The 19,208-nt window shown below is 41.2% G+C and overlaps 1 protein-coding gene across 1 annotated transcript; it reads right to left on the bottom strand.

The window, feature by feature from the left end:
* Positions 1 to 16,955: 16,955 nt before the first annotated feature.
* On the bottom strand, positions 16,956 to 18,362 carry LOC127565059 (uncharacterized). The gene is made up of 2 exons (XM_052002112.1): positions 17,284 to 18,362; positions 16,956 to 17,215 (listed from the first exon to the last, which is right to left on the bottom strand). The coding sequence occupies exon 1, from the start codon at positions 18,301 to 18,303 to the stop codon at positions 17,464 to 17,466; it is 840 nt and encodes a 279-aa protein (XP_051858072.1). The 5' UTR covers positions 18,304 to 18,362; the 3' UTR covers positions 16,956 to 17,215; positions 17,284 to 17,463.
* Positions 18,363 to 19,208: the final 846 nt, after the last annotated feature.

The raw sequence follows: 19,208 nt of genomic DNA, 5'->3' as shown, positions 1-19,208 counted from the left end.
TTTCTTTCCGATGGTGTTAAATGACTAGAAACAATTCTACCGTAAATAATATAAAATATATAAATCGACTAATTGGGAAATAATGTATATAATATAATATAATGTACTATGTATAGCCAAAAATTGCGGCTGTCTTAACTTCTTCCGTTGACATTCTGGTATACTTTGTACACTATCATATACATATTTTGATTGTAGTAGTTTATAGATACACAAAATATAAACTTTGGAATATTTTTTTTATAAATATTTATTTTATTTATATTTTGATATATTTTATAAATAATAGCGCCCTCATTTGCTATGCATTTAATTTAAACTTTTATCTTTTCCGACATGTGTTTACTGACTATGTCATTCCCCCTTTGAGTATAGCTAGCAAGGCACAAGAAAGGTTTATAAAAATACATGGAAGAAAGGTACAGTTGAGTGTAAGATACCCGCTACCCATTTTAAATAAAATAAATATAAAAGAATAAAATAAAGCAAAAACAAGTAAGAAAGCTACAGTCGAGTGTACTCGACTGTGAGATACCCGCCACCCATTTTGAATAAAAGCAAAATATTGCGGTATTATTTTTAAAATATACCGAAAATACTACGAAAAATACTAAAAATGTACCGAGCGGTTTATTTGGAATATCGATATGGTACCACATTCAAAATATACCATAGACGGCACAATATACCAGATTGTCGGATAAAGCAACTTAGACGCCCAGTAAGAAGGCGTTTTTGCCCATACAAAAGTATTTATTTAATACCTTCCACAAGTTTTATATGATCGCAATCAAATTTTCAGGAATCACAACTACTATAGTTGTTATTGTATATACTTCGCAGCTCTAACTTTAAAATAACGCTTGCTATTCGATTTTTTTGATTTTCGGGGCGGAAGGGGCGTGGCAAAAATTTAAAACAAACTTGATCTGCGTGCAAACATAACAAATGCTGTCGAAAAAAAATTATAGCTCTATCTCTTATAGTCTGTGAGATCTAGGTGTTCATACGGACAGACACACAGACGGACATGGCTGTATCGTCTCGGCTGTTGACGCTGATCAAGAATATATATACTTTATAGGCTCGGAGATGCCTCATTCTACCTGTTACATACATTTCCTGCCGGCACAAAGTTATAATACCCTTTTACTCTATGGGTATCGGGTATAAATATCAAGAGCTATATTTGACGTATTGCTATAATACAACATACACAATTACCATTGAAAACTAAATATATCAAATTGTCAGTCATAGCAAAATTTTCTTTTTCATTATTATTGTATCTACCAAAAATCTACCATTTCCTGCATGCACTTGTTTCAAATTTTATTATGCCACCTATGCCTCCATATTTTGAAAAAAAATCGAATAGTAAGTATAATTTTAAAGCTATAGTCGCGATTTTGGGTACAGTCAGTAATAATTACAGTGTTTATTATTTCTCAAAAACTGGTTGATAATAGATACAAATGGGAAAAGCTACTTAAGAAATGATTTTTTATTAGAAAAAACGACAGCCGCTAATTTTGGCTAATGTTTTTATGCTTTTATCGATATCAGCTGATTATTTCACTTTGTAATTTTTTAAAAAACAAACAATGGTGAAAAAAGGAAATTGACAGAGACATAAGTAAATGCTTAAAGAAAGTCGCCAAGTCTATCAATTTAATATTTACATTCACATTTATAGTTTAATTGTACGCTTAGGGTCTTAGTTCACAGTTTTAGTTGACAGAGACATAAGTAAATGCTTAAAGAAAATCGCCAAGACGATCAATTTAATATTAATATTCACGTTTATAGTTTCCTTTTGCGCTTAGGGTGTTAGTTTACATTACTTACAACAACATTAAAACTACCCACTACCAATTTTGAATAAAAGCAAAATATTCCGGTATTATTTTCAAAATAAACCGAAAATACTACAAAAATACAAAAAATATACCAAACGGTATATTTCTTATATCGATATAGTACCACATTCAAAATATACCATAGACGGCACAATATTCCAGATTGTCGATTAAAGCAACTCAGACCATAATAAATTTGATTGCGATCAGATAAAAATTATGGAAGTTATAAAAGAAATACTTTTGTATAGGCAAAAACGCCTACTTACTAGGGGTCTTAGTTGCTTTGGCTGACAATCTGGTATATTGTGCCGTCTATGGTATACATATTTTGAATGTGGTACTATATCGATATACCAAATATACAATTTCGCATATTTTTAGTATTTTCGGAACATTTTGAAAATAATACCGCAATATTTTGCTTTTATTCAAAATGAGTAGCGGGTATCTCACAGTCGAGTACACTCGACTGTAGCTTTCTAACTTGTTACTATAGTAATTGTGGTGTGCGAGATCGAGTCCCGGTCGGGAATATATACATATATTGTAGATATTGTAAATACTAGATTTAAATATAGCATAACGTAACATTAAGAATTCATCGATTAAATATCTATGATAGTTAGAAGCCCGATCGATAGGTGTATCGATCGGGCACGAGACGAAAGTGCGATCACTATGTAGAGAACGTTAGGCAAAGAAAGAACAAGTTGTGAAATAAACCGAAATGAAAAAATATAAAAACCTGACAATTACAATATAATTCTTTTTTAATGCGATTTGTATTTTTTTATTCCCTTACAAGCTTACTGACAGAAGTAAGAAGTAATCGCGCATTGAATTTGATGATTGTCTTTGATTCCTAGAGTTAAGTTGCACCTGCATAATGACTGCGTTGGCTCTAGTGAAAATTTGCAAGCCCGGCATGTTGTGGTGGTCGGTTTCAAATCCCGACCGAGAAACATGCATATTTTTTTTTTTGAATATTTTGAGATTATTACTGCTATATTTTGCTTTTATTCAAAATAGTTAGAGCAAACTCGACTGTAGCTTTCTAACTTGTTTTGTTGTACAATTAATATGCGAATTGATAGCTCTTTGGACCTGGGGTACAAACTTATGCCATTTCGTTGAATCTTTGGCAAACAATTTGGAGACTACTGACAAAATGAACCTGTTAATTCGCTCGACTTGCCCATTACCTCGAGGAACGCCTGTAGAAGTAAGGACATGTTCAACTCCATTCGATTCGGCATATTCTTTAAACGAAGCTCATGTGAACGCTACTCCTCATTCGGCACGGGTTCCCAAAAGTGGTTGCCCATTCTTGTAGTTTCAAAATCTCTTCAGATCCAGTTGACTTCACTGCGTACAGCCACACGAACTTAAAAAACCCATTAATAACGGTAAGGATAAATTTGTATTGTTTTGCTAATGAATCCATTGGTTTCAAACGATCTATGTGAAGCGTATGCAAGGGTTTATCTCCTTTCTCGATACAGTTGAGGTAACCATCCTGTTTGCTCAGCTTCTTGTTGGTTATTATGCAAGGTATACAAGCATTAATAACCTGTGCCACTTTATACTCCAAATGTGGGATACAAAACTGCTGCTGTATTTCATGAATTGTCTTTTGTACAGCAAAATGACCAATAGCATGAGCCTCATTAATTACTTCGTGTTCCATCAACTTAGGTACCGGCTTAAGCAATCAACATGCTTCATACGTTCTCCAGATCGGTGCTCTATCTTGAAATTAAAGTCTTCTAGAGTATCCATTCTGCAACTTCACGAGGAATATTTTTCTTTCGCACAGTTGGCGAAAACGCTGCATTATCCGTCAGCAACTTAAATTTTATGCCAAGAAGATAATATCTAAATTTTTCCTTGGCAAGATAAGCAGCTTTCACCTTCAAAATATAGCTATGGCGTTCCTATTCACTTTACTCCAATAAAATACAGGGTGAAGTTCACCATCGAATTTTTGCAGAAGTGTTGCCCGGAAACCATCTTTTGAACCATCAGTATGCAATTTTGTAGGGGCATCTCTGCAGTAAATTCGTAACACAGGTTCCTGGGATAATCTTTCACCTGTTTGATTGCGTTTACTTTCGCTGCTTTGATTGCAAAGACTGAGTCCTTCTTCAACAAGTTTGTGAGTGGGGCGAGCAATGTGAGCATAATCTATATATATAAAATAAAGTCTATAAAGTTTCACCTCTTATAAATCAAGAACGGCAGAAGAGATTTGAGTGAAAATTGGTAGGTAGCTTAGAGCTAGGAGACAGCGCGAATTTTATTCCACCGACATGGCTGCACTTATAGTTATGAATAACAGTAAGTAGGCTGTGAGCGTAACGTATCATACACGATATTACGGTATTTTATTAGTATTTCTACATTTACATTTATTTTACCCTCAGCAATGCCGCGAGCAAGACAATTAAAAAAGAAAGAAAGTTTTGAAAATTTAAAAAATTTTACCGATTTAAAATTTTTTTTTTAATTTACGAAATTTGCCGATTTTTACATTTTTTTAATTTTCCAAAATTTTTTCCGATTTTTAAAATTAAGCCGATTTTACAATTTTTTCCGCTAAAAGTGCTCGCTCACTCAACCATTCATTATTTTATTTTATTTATTTATTATTAATTTATTTTTATTATTTTTTTTTTATAATTTTTTTTTTATTTTTTATTTTTCGATCGTCTTGCTCACGGCATTGCTGACTGTAAAATAAATGTAAATGTATAAATACATAATATCGACTTGGTCGTATGTATACAGTTCATCCAAAAAATGAAGAATGTTTCTATTTGCGGTTGTTGCTGGTAAATATGCGTGGGTAAGCGTCATTTGAGACACTACGAACTGTTAATGGTGTAATATACCCAACATATCGTGCTGCATGTGAAGAATTGAACTTATTAGAAAAGCATACCCATTGGGTTACGACAATCGCTGAAGCCATTATCTCTGCATCTTCAATACGCACATTATTCGCTATCATAATTTTGACATGTTTTCCATCAAACCCATGTAATCTGTGGCACAAATACAAGGATAATATGTCAGAGGATATTTTACATCAAATTTGTGTCAGTTCCAGAAATCACGATATTGAGATGAATGAGGAGATACATAATCGTGCTTTACTCTTGATCGAAGATATGTGTTACAGAGAACTGCAACTAGTATGATTAAGTATGAGCGAATACTCATACCCAAATTGCAATCAAATCAAATCAAACAATTAATCGCAACGAGTTCGATTCAACTCATGTACTTCCAGCGTCAGCTGATTTGATTTTACTCGAACCGATTTTCGCTCGGCAATCACAATCAAGTACAAGTATGAGCTGCTTCGGCTTGCATCAAACCCTTTGATGCGATTGTTGCTAACGATTCATTGGGTTGAACTGTTGCTAAGTCAGAATTCAAGGCATTTTTACTCGAGTATACATAATTGTGTTGATTTTATTCATCTGTCGTTTACTCGAGTGATTAGGTTATGATGCGTGTGTTAGAAATGTTTGATGAAATGCACATCAAAAGTATGTGCTTTGTCTGCCTGTCTACATATGTATGTACATATGTTAAAAATTATTTTTGAATAAAACAAAGGAAAAGTAGTATTTATAATAATAATAATTGTCATTTTATATTATATTTAATACATTATAAAATTTATTTAATTTTTTTATATTTTGATTATTATTCATCTAATTTATTTTCATTTTTAAAAATTGAATTTAAAAATATAATACTGTCAACAGAGCTCTGTATACGTATACCCGAAGCAAACGGATTAAATCAAACAGAGTACTGAATCAGTACTCGAGTATGAGCAAAAACGTCATACTCGTTGCAGTTCTCTGATGTGTTACCTCATGTGCGGTAATTTATTAATGAGGTTAGGAATGCCAGCGCCATATCGTGAAATCAATGACACACATTTAATTAAGAATTGGAACGGGAACGTCAATATGATCACCAAGCATTAGATTTAGCACTTCAAACGAATGTACCCCTGTTGAATTACCAACAAAACAAGTTTATGATTCTTTAATGAAGGCAATCAATGATGAAAATGGTAGTTTATATTTCCTAGATGCTCCTGGTGGTACTAGCAAGACATTCCTCATGTCATTAGTTTTAGCAACTGTTCGGGCGAGATCAAACATAGCGGTTGCAGTTGCTTCTTCTGGAATAGCAGCCAAATTGTTAGAAGGATGCCGTACGGCTCATTCAGCATTAAAATTACCGTTAAATCTTCACACTATTGAAGAGCCAACGTGTAATATTGCAAAATATTCAGCAATGGTCAGTATCGAAAGTCATCATCTGGAACGAATGCACAATGGCGCATAAACGAGCATTGGAAGCACTTAACCGAACGTTAAAAGTTTTACGCAATGACTCGAGATATTTTGGAGGAGCAATGATTTTATTGTCTGGCGATATCCGCCAAATACTGCCAATAATTCCAAGATCTACATTGCTTAATGATACATCTGCTGAAGATTTCTCGGAGCAATTGCTAACTATCGGTAATGGTCAAGTACCAGTCGATGAATCGAGCCAAACAAGTTCTGCAATTTTGTCTCATCAAAAGATGTATTTCCAAACATTATTTCTAACTACAAAAATAATGAATGGTTGAGTGAGCGAGCAATTTTAGAGGCTAAGAATAAAGATGTAGATGACCTGAATTACATAATTCAAAATATGATCATTGGAACAATGCATTCATTCAAACCTATCCAATTGAATTTTTAAACTCTTTGGATGTGCCTGGCTTACCACCGCTCAATTTACGCCTAAAGGTTGCCTCCGTAGTAATCATGATTCGAAACATAAACCAACCAAAACTGTGCAACAGTATGCGTTTGGTGGTTAGAAAATTGATGAACAATGTAATTTACGCTACGATAATGATAGGAAAATTCAAAGATGAGGAAGTTCTTATTCCGAGGATCCCTATAATCCCAACCGATATGCCGTTTGAATTTAAAAGAAATCAATTTCCGTTACATCTTGCATTTGTCATGACCATCAACAAATCACAAGGCCAATCCTTAAAAGTTTGTGGTTTAAATCTAGATCATTCATGTTTTTCCCATGGTCAATTATACGTGGCATGTTCACGGGTCGGAAGACCATCTGGGTTGTGTGTTTTTGCGCCTGATAATAAAACAAAAATTGTCTATCACAAGGTACTTAGGTAAAGCGCAACTTATATACTAAAAAACAGAAATAATAATGAGTGAAATAATACAAAAAAAAAAAAACACAATCTGCTTATTTATTGTCATAAGGGCGGAAGAAAGTTCGCCGGGTCAACTAGTCTTTTATAAATTTTCTAAAAAATTCTGTTAAACCCAAAAATAACTGTACAGCTTTGTTGGCAGTTGAAAGTGTTTGACAGCTGCAATGTTGTCGCCTCCAGGCCATTTTTTGCCACCTACAACGACGTGACCCAAAAACTTAATTTTGGTTTGCAGAAAATGACATTTCTTCCATTTTATGTGCAGATCATATTTAGCAGCCTCTGCCAGCACCAATCTAAGCTTGAACACACATTCATTCTCCTGCTGACCATACAATAATGTCATCCATATACAATATCTCGAAAACAGCGAAGAACGTCGGCGAGTGCAGACGTGCTTTCTTTTGTCTTCTTATCTTGCAACGAAAATTAAATAAAAACAAAGCATAGTGCAGTGCAAGTTCCAAACAAAAATACACAGTGGGCGAAAAGACGCTTAGTGCGATGAACTTCGTACTTTTTGTGTAAATAAAAATAAGAAAATCAAAAACATTAAGCTATGAGCGACACTCATACGGTGCTCCAACGTCAGCAAGACGATCGTCGACTCTCTTTGCAACGTAACAACGCATACCACTCATTCGTGTAAACGCAAGACAACGCGACCGCAAACCCAACAAAAAATAACCAACCGCGATCAATAACCCCAAGCCCGAGTAATGAACTCAATCCAACATCGCAAGGCAGGGCGCGTTCTTTCTCTCCTGCGCTCTCGTTGGATAAAACCCCATAACCTTCCCTCATGCCTACCTGCTTAGCCACGGTCACCAGTACAGTGACGTCATTAGCAACTGTAACGGCAACTATTACAACAACGACAATGGTATCGACTGCTTGCGCAATACCATCTACTGTAATAACGGAAACTGCTGTGCAAGCAAATAATGCAGCACCTTACACCAGCGTGCTCTCTTCAAAACAACATTCGGCCGTACAGACTGGTATGGATCGCTACATACAAATAAAACGTAAGCTTAGCCCGCAGAACTCTAGACTTGGTAACTCTGCTAAAATAACTCGAGGCACCTCAAAACAATCTACAACAGAGAAGCCCATAGAAGCAAACAGATTTGCTATTTTGGCAGATAAATCCGATGATATGCCTCCTGAAGACATCGTAGGGGACAACAAAAAGCCTAAGCCGCCGCCGATTTACATTCGAGAGAAAAGTTCGAATGCTCTCGTAAACTCGATACTGAACCTAATAGGACCAGACAATTTCCAGATAATTGCATTAACAAAGGGAAATATTCATGAAACAAAAGTTCAGACTAATACGGAAGTAAACTACAGAACTTTGTCGAAGTATTTAAACGACAATAATAAAAACTTCTACACGTACCAATTAAAAAGCAGTAAGGGCCAGTAAGTAGTACTAAAAGGTATTGAGCCGGAAGTAACACCAGCTGAAGTTACAAGAGCACTGACGGAGAAAGGTTTTAATGTAAAAAATGTTCTTAACATTTTGAATAGAGAAAGAAAGCCTCAATCTCTTTTCAAGGTAGAACTTGAACTCGAAACCAAATCCAAGCCTCTGAAAAAAATGAAGTGCATCCAATCTTTACTCTCCAGTTCCTACTACACCGCAGAATTACGGTAGAGGAGCCGCATAAAAGAAACGGACCGGTGCAGTGTAATAATTGTCAGGAATATGGCCACACAAGGTCTTATTGCACGCTTCGTCCAGTATGCGTTGCTTGTGGAGACCTTCATGAATCTCACAAATGCCCAAAAAATAAAGAGGATCCCAGCAGCAAAAAGTGTGGAAACTGTGGAGGCAACCATACAGCTAACTGCCCCTGTAGTTCCAGTCCAGTCCAGTCTACAAGGAACTGAAAAATCGTACACACCTAAGAGTGACCACTGCTCACTCACATACACCACTTATGAAATCTACACGTAATGTCTTCCCCCCTACAGCTGTTAAATCTTTAGCCAATAATGAGTTCACCGACAAATCCGCAAGCTTTGCAACTGCTCTAAAATTGTGTCTTAAAAGTACCGCTCCCACCAATCCAAGATCATCAGTTTCCTCTCATCAAACAGAAGAACAGTCTACGAACAAACTTGAAACAATGATATGTAACCTTCAACAAAGTATGATGGAGTTCATGTCATTCATGCAGACAACTATGCAAGATCTTATGCGAAACCAGAACGTTTTGATTGAGCTGCTTGTTGCTCAAAAACAGACTAAATAATCAATGGCTCCACTCCGTATATCACTGTGGAACGCCAACGGCGTCTCACAACGCAAACTCGAGCTAACTCAATTCCTTAATAATAACCATATCGATGTAATAAACAAATAAATATAATTTTCAAATTCGAGGCTACCTATTCTACAACACGAATCACCCAGACGGGAAAGCACATGGAGGCACTGGGATTCTGATTAGAAATCGCATCAAGCACTGCTTCCACAATAGCTTCGCCACTAACTTCATGCAAGCTACATCAATAGATGTGCAAATGGATTCCCGATCTTTAAAGCTTGCCGCCGTATACTGTCCTCCTCGGTTTACAATATCAGAATCCCAATTCATGGAATATTTCAACTCTCTGAGCGAACAATTTATAGCAGCAGGAGACTTCAATGCCAAGCATACGCACGGGGGATCCCGACTTGTGACTCCTAAGGGAAGGCAGTTGTACAATGCAATAATAAAAGCAAGCAACAAGCTAGACTGTGTGTCACCTGGGACACCTACATATTGGCCAACAGATCCTAGAAAACTGCCAGACTTGATAGATTTTGCAGTCACAAAAAACATTCCTCGCAACCTGATAAGTGCCAACTCCTTATCAGATCTATCATCTGATCACTCGCCTGTACTTCTTCATCTAAATCTACATCCAGTTGCGGTAGATAAACCATTCAGACTAACAACGAATAAAACCAATTGGCTTAAGTACAAAAAATATATAAGTTCGCACATTGAGTTGAATCCACGTTTGAATGACGAAGCTGATATCAACTTATCCACAAACACTCTTGAATCCGTCTTGGTCGCAGCAGCTCGCGTATCAACTCCACAAACGCAAAAAACATCGTACAATAATAGATACACGAACGTTGAAAGCAAAGCGACGCTCACGGCGAGAATGGCAATCCAACAGATCACCATCCGCAAAACAAAGGTTGAAAGACGCAACACGGAGGCTCTCAGCTGCACTTCGTCATGAAGAAGAAAGGTCCCAAAAACTTTACATAGAACAGTTATCCCCAATGAGCTCCAAGTTCTCACTTTGGAGAGCACACTCATCTCTCTGCGCACCAATCGAATCTGCAATGCCAATAAGGACATCCACAGGCAACTGGGCTCGAAGCGACGAAGAAAGAGTCGTCAGATTTGCAGAACATCTTCAAAATGTATTTCAGCCCAACACATAATCAAACGGGATCTCACTGCCAGCAACATCAGATATCGACACATCAACGTATGAACCTATTGTATTTAGGCCACATGAGTTACTCAAAATCATAAACGAACAACTCAACCCAAAAAAATCTCCAGGATGCGACCTAATATCACCAAAAATGATTATTGAACTTCCTCTCTGTGCTGTTCGAGCTATTTGCCAGCTCTTCAATGCAATAACGAGACACGGACACTTCCCAGAGAGATGGAAAAAGTCGATCATTATAATGATACCAAAACCTGGCAAAGACCGCACAATCGCTTCATCATATAGACCAATTAGTTTACTAACGTGTCTATCAAAACTCTTCGAAAAATGCTTCTTGGCACACATTACCCCATATCTCAGAACACACAACAAAATCCCGATTCATCAATTCGGTTTTCGAGAAAAACACGGAACCATTGAGCAAGTCAACCGCATAACCTCAGAAATCCGAAATACATTCGAACAAAGGGAGTACTGCACTGCGATATTTCTGGACGTATCACAAGCTTTCGACAGAGTATGGTTAGAAGGTCTAATGCACAAAATTATAGAAATGCTCCCAACCAACACTCACAAACTTCTGAAGTCCTACCTATACAACAGGAAATTCTCAGTAAGATGTAATTCAGCCATGTCCGATGACTACATCATTAGAGCCGGAGTTCCTCAAGGCAGCGTGCTTGGACCAACACTTTACCTTATCTACACTGCGGATATCCCAACGAGCAGGAATCTAACCACATCCACTTTTGCAGATGACACAGCGATCCTAAGCCGCTCGAGATGCCCCAAGCAAGCAACGGCGCAACTTGCTATACACCTGGTGGCAGTGGAGAAATGGCTATCCGACTGGCGAATCAAAGTTAACGAACAAAAATGCAAACACGTAACGTTCACTCTTAACAGGCAAGACTGCCCTCCACTTATTCTTAACAACAGAGTGGTTCCGATAGCAAATGTAGTAACATATCTTGGCGTACACCTCGATAGACGGCTTACCTGGCGCAGCCACATTGAAGCCAAAAGAACGCATTTAAAGCTCAAAGCCAACAGCCTCCACTGGCTTATCAATAGCCGCTCGCCCCATAGCTTGGACTACAAGGTACTCCTATATAACACCGTCTTGAAACCAATCTGGATGTACGGCTCCCAGTTGTGGGGGAATGCCAGTAACAGCAGTGTGGATATAATGCAACGCACTCAATCAAAAATTCTCGGAACCATCACCGGGGCACCGTGGTACGTTCGGAATGAAAACATTCACAGGGACCTTCACATACCACTCGTCAGAGAAGAGATAGCACAAATCTAAACAAAGTACTACAATAGGCCATGTGAAGACCTCGAATGGCTTGACGAGGACTATGTAGACGACGAAGACGATCAAATAATTACTTTTGATTACCAGGGGGTAGGGCGTCAAAAATCGCAGAAAACGTGATTTCGTAATATATGGACAGCCCCTTATCAGTTCACGGACGGCATCTATGTTTTCTGGCACAACGTCTGTTTTTGGACGATCTTCACAACCTTCGTCTTCCAGCGAGCATCGGCCATGATAGAATCCATTAAACCAGTTTTTCACAGGGCTATAGGATGGCACTTCATCGCCTTACAAAGATTTAAGTTCATCGGTCCACTCTTGTCGTAATAATCGAAGTCGAAAGTTGTGAAAAATTATTGCTCGAAAGTGTTCACGAGTAAATTCGATTTTTCTGCCGAGGTAAGTTATTGATTAATCGTTTATCGATATCAAACGTGGTCGCACATGAAAAAGTTGTATGGAGCTTTTATCGATAAAAGTCCAAACTTTTTTTGGGAAATAGCCAATTGGTCCTAAAATGGCTAGAAGTGACCTAGGCCAGAAACTTAAATAGCAACCCTCGTATTGGAACATGGGAAAAACTGTTTTCTAAGTCCATTACGATAAACATCAAGTACGTCGTCTATAACAGGTACTGGGAAACAGTCCTTTAATACCATACTATTAAGTTGGCGGAAATCAACACAGAATCTTTTTTTCTGACTACGGCAACTGGGCTCGAAGCGACTCTACTAGCATCAAATTCAATCTTGTCTGGTACTGACTTGTAGTGGTCGCTTGGACAGCCAACATTTATTGGTTGGGCCTAAAAGTAGGCAAAAGTTTTTTTGCCAAGTAGAAAAAACATGCCAGCGCCACGGCACTAGATGTACACTAGTCGGCATAATTATTTTGACGAAAAAAAAATGATTCAAATTTTTAAGTAACTTTGCAATGGTTTAATATAACTTAATGATTTTTTTTGCTGCTTTACTTAGTGCTAATACAAACTTAAAAATAATGAATTCAACATTTTATCATATGAACTTGAGAAAATATAAGCTTATGTAATTTTCAAGCGGTGGCATAAGTATTTTGACAAGTGTATTTTAATATGAATAACAAAGTTTAAACTTAAACAAAACTAAACGGGAAAAAGGTATTTAGTAAAATATGTAATTTCCTTTAGTTTCAATAACTTTTTCCAGGCGATCCGGTACTGAATCGATTAAATTTCGGATGATCTCTGGAGATATCTCTTCCCAAAGGGAAGTGACCTCAGAAATTGTCTCCTCTCTGGTTTTATTTAACGATACTGTTCTTTTACGTTTCATAAGAGACCAGATGTAGTAGTAGTTAATGTAATATATTTATTAAAGTTATGTTTATATATGTTAATAATCCAATTTTTGTTAGTTAAATGTTAGATGTATAATAATTGTTTAGTGTTAGTATAAACTTGTAGAATATACATATGTATGGTAGGAAATATTACTTAGCGCCCTCTGTGTGTGGGGCTTAGCAACATTGCAGAAAGTATTCGCGATAGATGCATCTTAAGGCAGCGAATGGCAAAGAATGGGAAGATAAGAATGCATCAAAGTTTAATGTCCGTTTGACAAGGCTTAGATTTTTCATTCGTGCTAGTCATTCTCTCGCAAGTCACCTGTTTATTTTGTCATGGCAGTTCTCACAAAGTAGAGAAAAAAATATATTATATACATACATCGCCAAGTAAAAGACAAAAGTGACATACATAAATAAACAGTGAACAGTGCGGGAAAAAGAAAAAAATATAATATATATTTGAGTGAAATCACCTCCCCCATTTCGGCCAGCAGCCAACAGGCGACAGGCGGATAGAATTTTTGGAGTTTTCTATGGTGCCGTCCAATAGGTTAGGTTAGGTAGGACCGGCTGCCCCAGTACGGGGCAAAGCATAGACCAGTGGAGGTCCGTAGCTGAACCGGTAGCTTATCTACGTCTCAGAAATCGCGCAGTATGGATGCATTTTTGGCAAAAGCCAGCAGCATCCTAGGAGATAGCCGTGAGACGTCCCGAAGATCGTTGTGGCACGGCGAATTAAGGTATTTCAACCGGAGTCGGGATAACGCTGGGCATCTACAGAGAAGATGCTCAAGTGTTTCCTTAACCCCGGGTTCGTTGCATTTCCTGCACTGATCACTGTTCGTGATGCCCATCTTTACAGCATGGACAGCTGACATACAGTGGCCAGTTAAAATGCCTAGCATTAGCCTGCAGTCTTTCCTTGAAAGCTGCATGACGAATTTGGTTAAGTTTTTGTTAGTAGAGGCACACATCAGCCTTGCAGTTTTGCACGAGTTGGCATTACGCCAGCTCGCGTCCCACTGAAGTCTAGAGCGCACCTCAATTTCACTGCCTAGAGTTCGCAGGGATATCGGAACATTGCACATGTTGCCAACATCGAGCCCCACTCCCTCTTTGGCGAGAGTGTCTGCGATCTCGTTGCCATCGATGCCCTGGTGGCTTGGGATCCAATAGATTCGCACGACCGCAGATGCGTTCAGCGACTCTATTGCTCTTCTGCTGTCCAGGACAACTTTGGACTTGACCACATCAGAGTGCATTGATCTTATTGCAGCCTGGCTGTCAACAAAGATGTTAATAGAGGTGTGATCACGCTGTAAACCCCGAGCCAATTCGGCAGCCTTGCCAATGGCAAAAACTTCCGCCTGGAAGATGCTGCAATGGTCTGGGAGTTTATAGGATTGTTTGGAGACCGGGTCCGGGCAGTATACGGCCGCTCCGACACCATCATCCATCTTCGAACCGTCGGTGAAGAGGTTGAGGGCTTCGGGAATGCATAACCCTTCCCGCCAGCACTCCGGTTCCAAGAATATAGTGTTAATATGGTCAGTACTGGTAAGGGGGATAGTATAGTCCAAGTCTCTACTAGTCTCCCTACCAATGGCGCTGTGACCATAGCCTAGCAGACCCAAATTGCCAGTTGCGGCAATCCGTAGGGACGATTTTGCGGCTATGGATTGCGCGTATAGGTGTAATGGTTCCACACCAGCTATAACCTCGAGGGCTTTAGTTGGCGTCGACCTGAGAGCGCCTGTGATACACAGTAGCGCTTGACGCTGTGTCCTTTCCATGATGGATAGGTACGTCCTTTTTTCAGTGGCCTGCCACCACACTAGAACACCGTAGGTGAGGATAGGGCGAACAACTGAGATGTATATCCACCGCATTAGATTAGGAGAGAGGCCCCAAGTGCAACTAAGCATCTTTTTCGCCATGTACAAGGCTCCGGTGGCCTTCTTCACCCTTTCTAACACATTGAGCTTCCATGTCAGTTTGCTGTCCAGGACCACACCTAGGTATTTTACTGCTAGGCTCGGCTTTAGCATAGTGCAGCCTATTTTTGGGGGGGACCACGCAGGTACCTTATACCTCTTCGTGAAGAGGATAAGGTCCGTTTTATCCGCGTTAATGCTGAGCCCGGCTGATTCGGCCCATGCTTTAACTTCCCGCAAAGTAAGTTCCATTACGGAACTAAGGGTGGTTGGGCATTTCCCAGTTATCAAAATGCTTATGTCGTCAGCATAGGCAATTAACTTGGGGGCCCGTCTAGTAAATTTTAGAAGTAGGCTATTTACGACCAAATTCCAAAGGAGAGGCGAGAGAACCCCACCCTGGGGAGTGCCACCTCGCACTACCTTTGTAATGGCCGCATCGCCCCACGTAGCCACCACCCGCCTGTCACAAAGAAGGCGGTTGACCCATCTGTGGATCGCTGGTGCCGTGTTAATTGAGGTAAGGCCCTTCATAATAGCATCAGTGGTGACGTTATTGAAGGCGCCTGAAATGTCAAGAAATGCACCCAAGGCATATTCTTTATAGTGGTCCGCTTTTTCTATGGAGGCTACTAGAGCATGGAGAGCAGTCTCAATGGACTTGCCCTTTGTATACGCATGCTGATTTGGGGACAACAGATGCATTGAGTTGCTTCTGATGTGCAAATCAAGTAGCTTTTCCAATGTTTTTAGCAGGAAAGAGGTTAGGCTGATAGGCCGAAAGTCATTTGGGACCACATGACTGCATTTGCCCGCCTTGGGCAGGAAAATGACTTTCGAGGTCCTCCAAAGAGTGGGGATATGACCCCATGCGAGGCACGCCGAATAGATACCCGATAACCACGGAACAATCGTGGGCTTGCTGGCTTGCAGCATTGCTGGCGAAAGTCCATCGAGACCGGGCGACCTGACCTTCGCAAAGGAGTCGATAGCCCAAATTATTTTGTTATCTGTAATTAGACTGGCAGGGAGTCTCATAACTGGGAGACTAGGAAAGAGCTGCCAGTCACTATTCTCTATTCCAATACATCCCGGGAAATGAGTTGAGAGCAGTGCTTCAAGAGTTTCAGCACTGCTCTCCGTCCACGCTCCATCGCCCGACTTGAGCAGACTAGGACTGGAAGCCTGCTTGGACAGCAGCTTCCTCAGTCTGGAGGTGTCTTTGATGTTATCCAGGTCCGAGCAGAAGGTTCTCCATGAAGACCTTTTGGATGATCGGATCATCTTCTTGTACGACTTCAGAAGAGACCTATACTCGTCCCAGACATATTCGTTGTCCGCCTTCTTAGCAAGTTGAAACATGCTAGTAAGCTCTCCACGTAGCGATGAGAGATCTGGGTTCCACCAGGGTGGCTTCAATCTTCTCGTCGGTCTTGAGAGTCTACAAGATTGGCGAAACGCTGAAAGTAGTCCTGCAGAAAGGACATTGACATTAGTTTCTAGGTCCTGCACCGAGTTGATGTTACCCGGCGAACCAAGAGACTTGGAAACAAGGCTAGAGAATTTCGCCCAGTTCGTGTTACGGGGATTTCTGAACGGCTGAGCCGCAGGTACCCTGTTAAAAGGAATGGTAAATTGAATGTACTTATGGTCCGAGAAGGAGGGTCTGTCCAGGACCCTCCACTCTTCAACATTGGTACACTCAGTTGAAATCGTTAAGTCCAGCACATTACTGGAGGTGGGACCTACATAGGTAGATACCTCACCCCTGTTGGCTAGTCTAAGCTTATGGTTAAGGATAAAATCAAGAACTGACTCACCCCTGTCGTTGATGTCGGGACTTCCCCAGACGCTATGGTGGGCGTTGGCGTCCGTTCCGATAATAATATGCTTATTGGAGGAGCAGACCATGTCCACCAGCCTCCGCAGCTCGTCAGGTGGAGCCGGCTTGTCGTGGGCCATATAACAGGATGCCAGCAGCAAACATCCTTCACGGCTCTCCAGCACCACCACGGTTAGATCGTCGTTGCTGTAATTAGGTAGTAGATGAGCTTTTAGCCCCTTCTTTACAAGGATGGCAGTTCTCGATCTGCTTACCAATGTCGGGACGTATAAATCATAGTTGGGCGACTTCAGTCCAGCCACCGTGTTGCCCGACGCTATCCACGGTTCTTGGACCAAAGCCGCGTAGGCGGACACTTCCTCCAGGGCAAGGAGTAGCTCCGCCGAAGCCGTTTTGGATTTATGGAGGTTGAGTTGCAGCACACTCATTAGAGGTTAGCAAACTCGCGGGGGGCCCGTCTCCATGGACAGTTCCTCCCCCACCTCCTCCGTCTTGTCAGTCAGGCTGAGGTGCTGGGTGGCGTCGGTCACGCTCTCGAGACCGAGATCTGCCTCAACCTCCCCAGACCTCAGCGTGTGTGTGTCATTGTCGTTCGGATGACGTTTCTTGAGGCGAAGGTACACGCTCCCTAAGCCCCACGCCATCTTCCCATTGCGTTTATATAGCAGATCCTCGGCCTCCTTGTTGATCTGAATGATCACGTGCTGCCCACCACTGGGTAAAGGTTCATTAACCTTCAGCACGGACCAATCACTCGTCGGTATGGCCGGGTTCTGCTTTTTAAGCAGCTGAAGCGCCCGCTCTCCCTGGACAACTATTGGGAAAAGGACTTTCGCCTTCGGCATGGACGGAATATTATTCCTGTCCACCACGTCCAGCTTGGCCCCCTCCCACAGCCCGTCCAGTTTGGGTACGGTCGCTTGCAGCCACTGCAATGTTGGGTCGTCCTTGCATGTCAGGATCTTGACACCATTCAGCCAGCCAGTGCCTTCGAATGTAGGCATTGGACTGTCTGGGACATTCTCCATCCTGACAAACAGTGCGTCGACCAGCTTACTATGGGTCAACCGCCACCGCTCTGCAGACATTTTCCCGTTAGGGTCCCCTCTGTCTATGAGAGCAACGGCGAGATGCCGCCTGGCAGTTTCAGCAACCGTTGCTCTCTGTTTCGTCCTGTTCGAGTCCGTGTTGGTGGAGCCAGGTGCTCGCAGCTTCTTGCTCACTGGAGCCCCTTGCTTGGGACTCTCAGCGGACCGTTGGCGCTTGCTTGCCATGGACTCCACCTTGTTGTTGGCAGGGCCGGTAGAACCGGTCTGCACTTTATTGTCTTTTGGAAGGGGCTAAGTTGGTTTTCCCGCATCCACGTGTTGGCCCAGGCAAGCCTCTCCTGGTCCTTGACGGACAGGTTAGCTACGCCACTAAGCCTTGCGTGAATACGGGTCGCCGCCCTATTTTTGGCCTTCTCCTTCAGCCCCCCGTGCCCCGCTGCGCAACCTTGGAGGTGCTGGCGATAGGCAGGGGTGACTGAAGAGGAAGACGTTCCCCCTCCACCGTAGAAGTTGGCGCAGCGCTCTTTTGGTCCGTGTCGGTTAAGACCACAGCACCCGCGCGCACCAACCTCGAATTTTTGGTGGCAGTGTTGTTACAACTGATACGGCCTGCTCCCGCCGCCTCAGAGGTGTGACCGCTGGCGACACGCAGAGAGGATCTCTCCCCCCCGTGCCCGCCGGTGGTAGCAGTCACGCCTTCCACCGACGTTTGGGCTGACATCCCAGCCCGAGTTGAATAGTTTAAAGAGTCCATTCCGAGACCATAGTTGGCTAATTTTGTTCTTGGGAGCCCCCCATAGCGTTTTCAGTCTGACCGCCAGACACCTCGTACCATGGATTCTGCTACTTATCTTCAGGCAGATGCCCGAAAGATAAGGAACAGAGTCCTCAGCTAGGATCTGCAGTTCCTGAAATATCGACGTATAGTAGAGATCTGCTACCCGTTGACACTGAGGTAATACAGATCCTACCCAGCCAGCACCCTCGGGGAGGGTTCAGCAGAGGATTTTTGCCAGCCGTCCAATAAGGCAGGGTAAATATTACTGACGGCAGATGTAAAATTTACAAATATCATATTAACGCTTGTAGTGAGCGAAAAATATATTGTAATAAAAAAAGTTCAAAATTTC

The sequence above is a fragment of the Drosophila albomicans genome, chromosome 2L (genome assembly GCF_009650485.2).
Source record: "Drosophila albomicans strain 15112-1751.03 chromosome 2L, ASM965048v2, whole genome shotgun sequence".
Taxonomy (NCBI): domain Eukaryota; kingdom Metazoa; phylum Arthropoda; class Insecta; order Diptera; family Drosophilidae; genus Drosophila; species Drosophila albomicans.
Note: the sequence above shows the minus strand (reverse complement) of the source record. Positions and strands in the feature narration are given on the sequence as shown.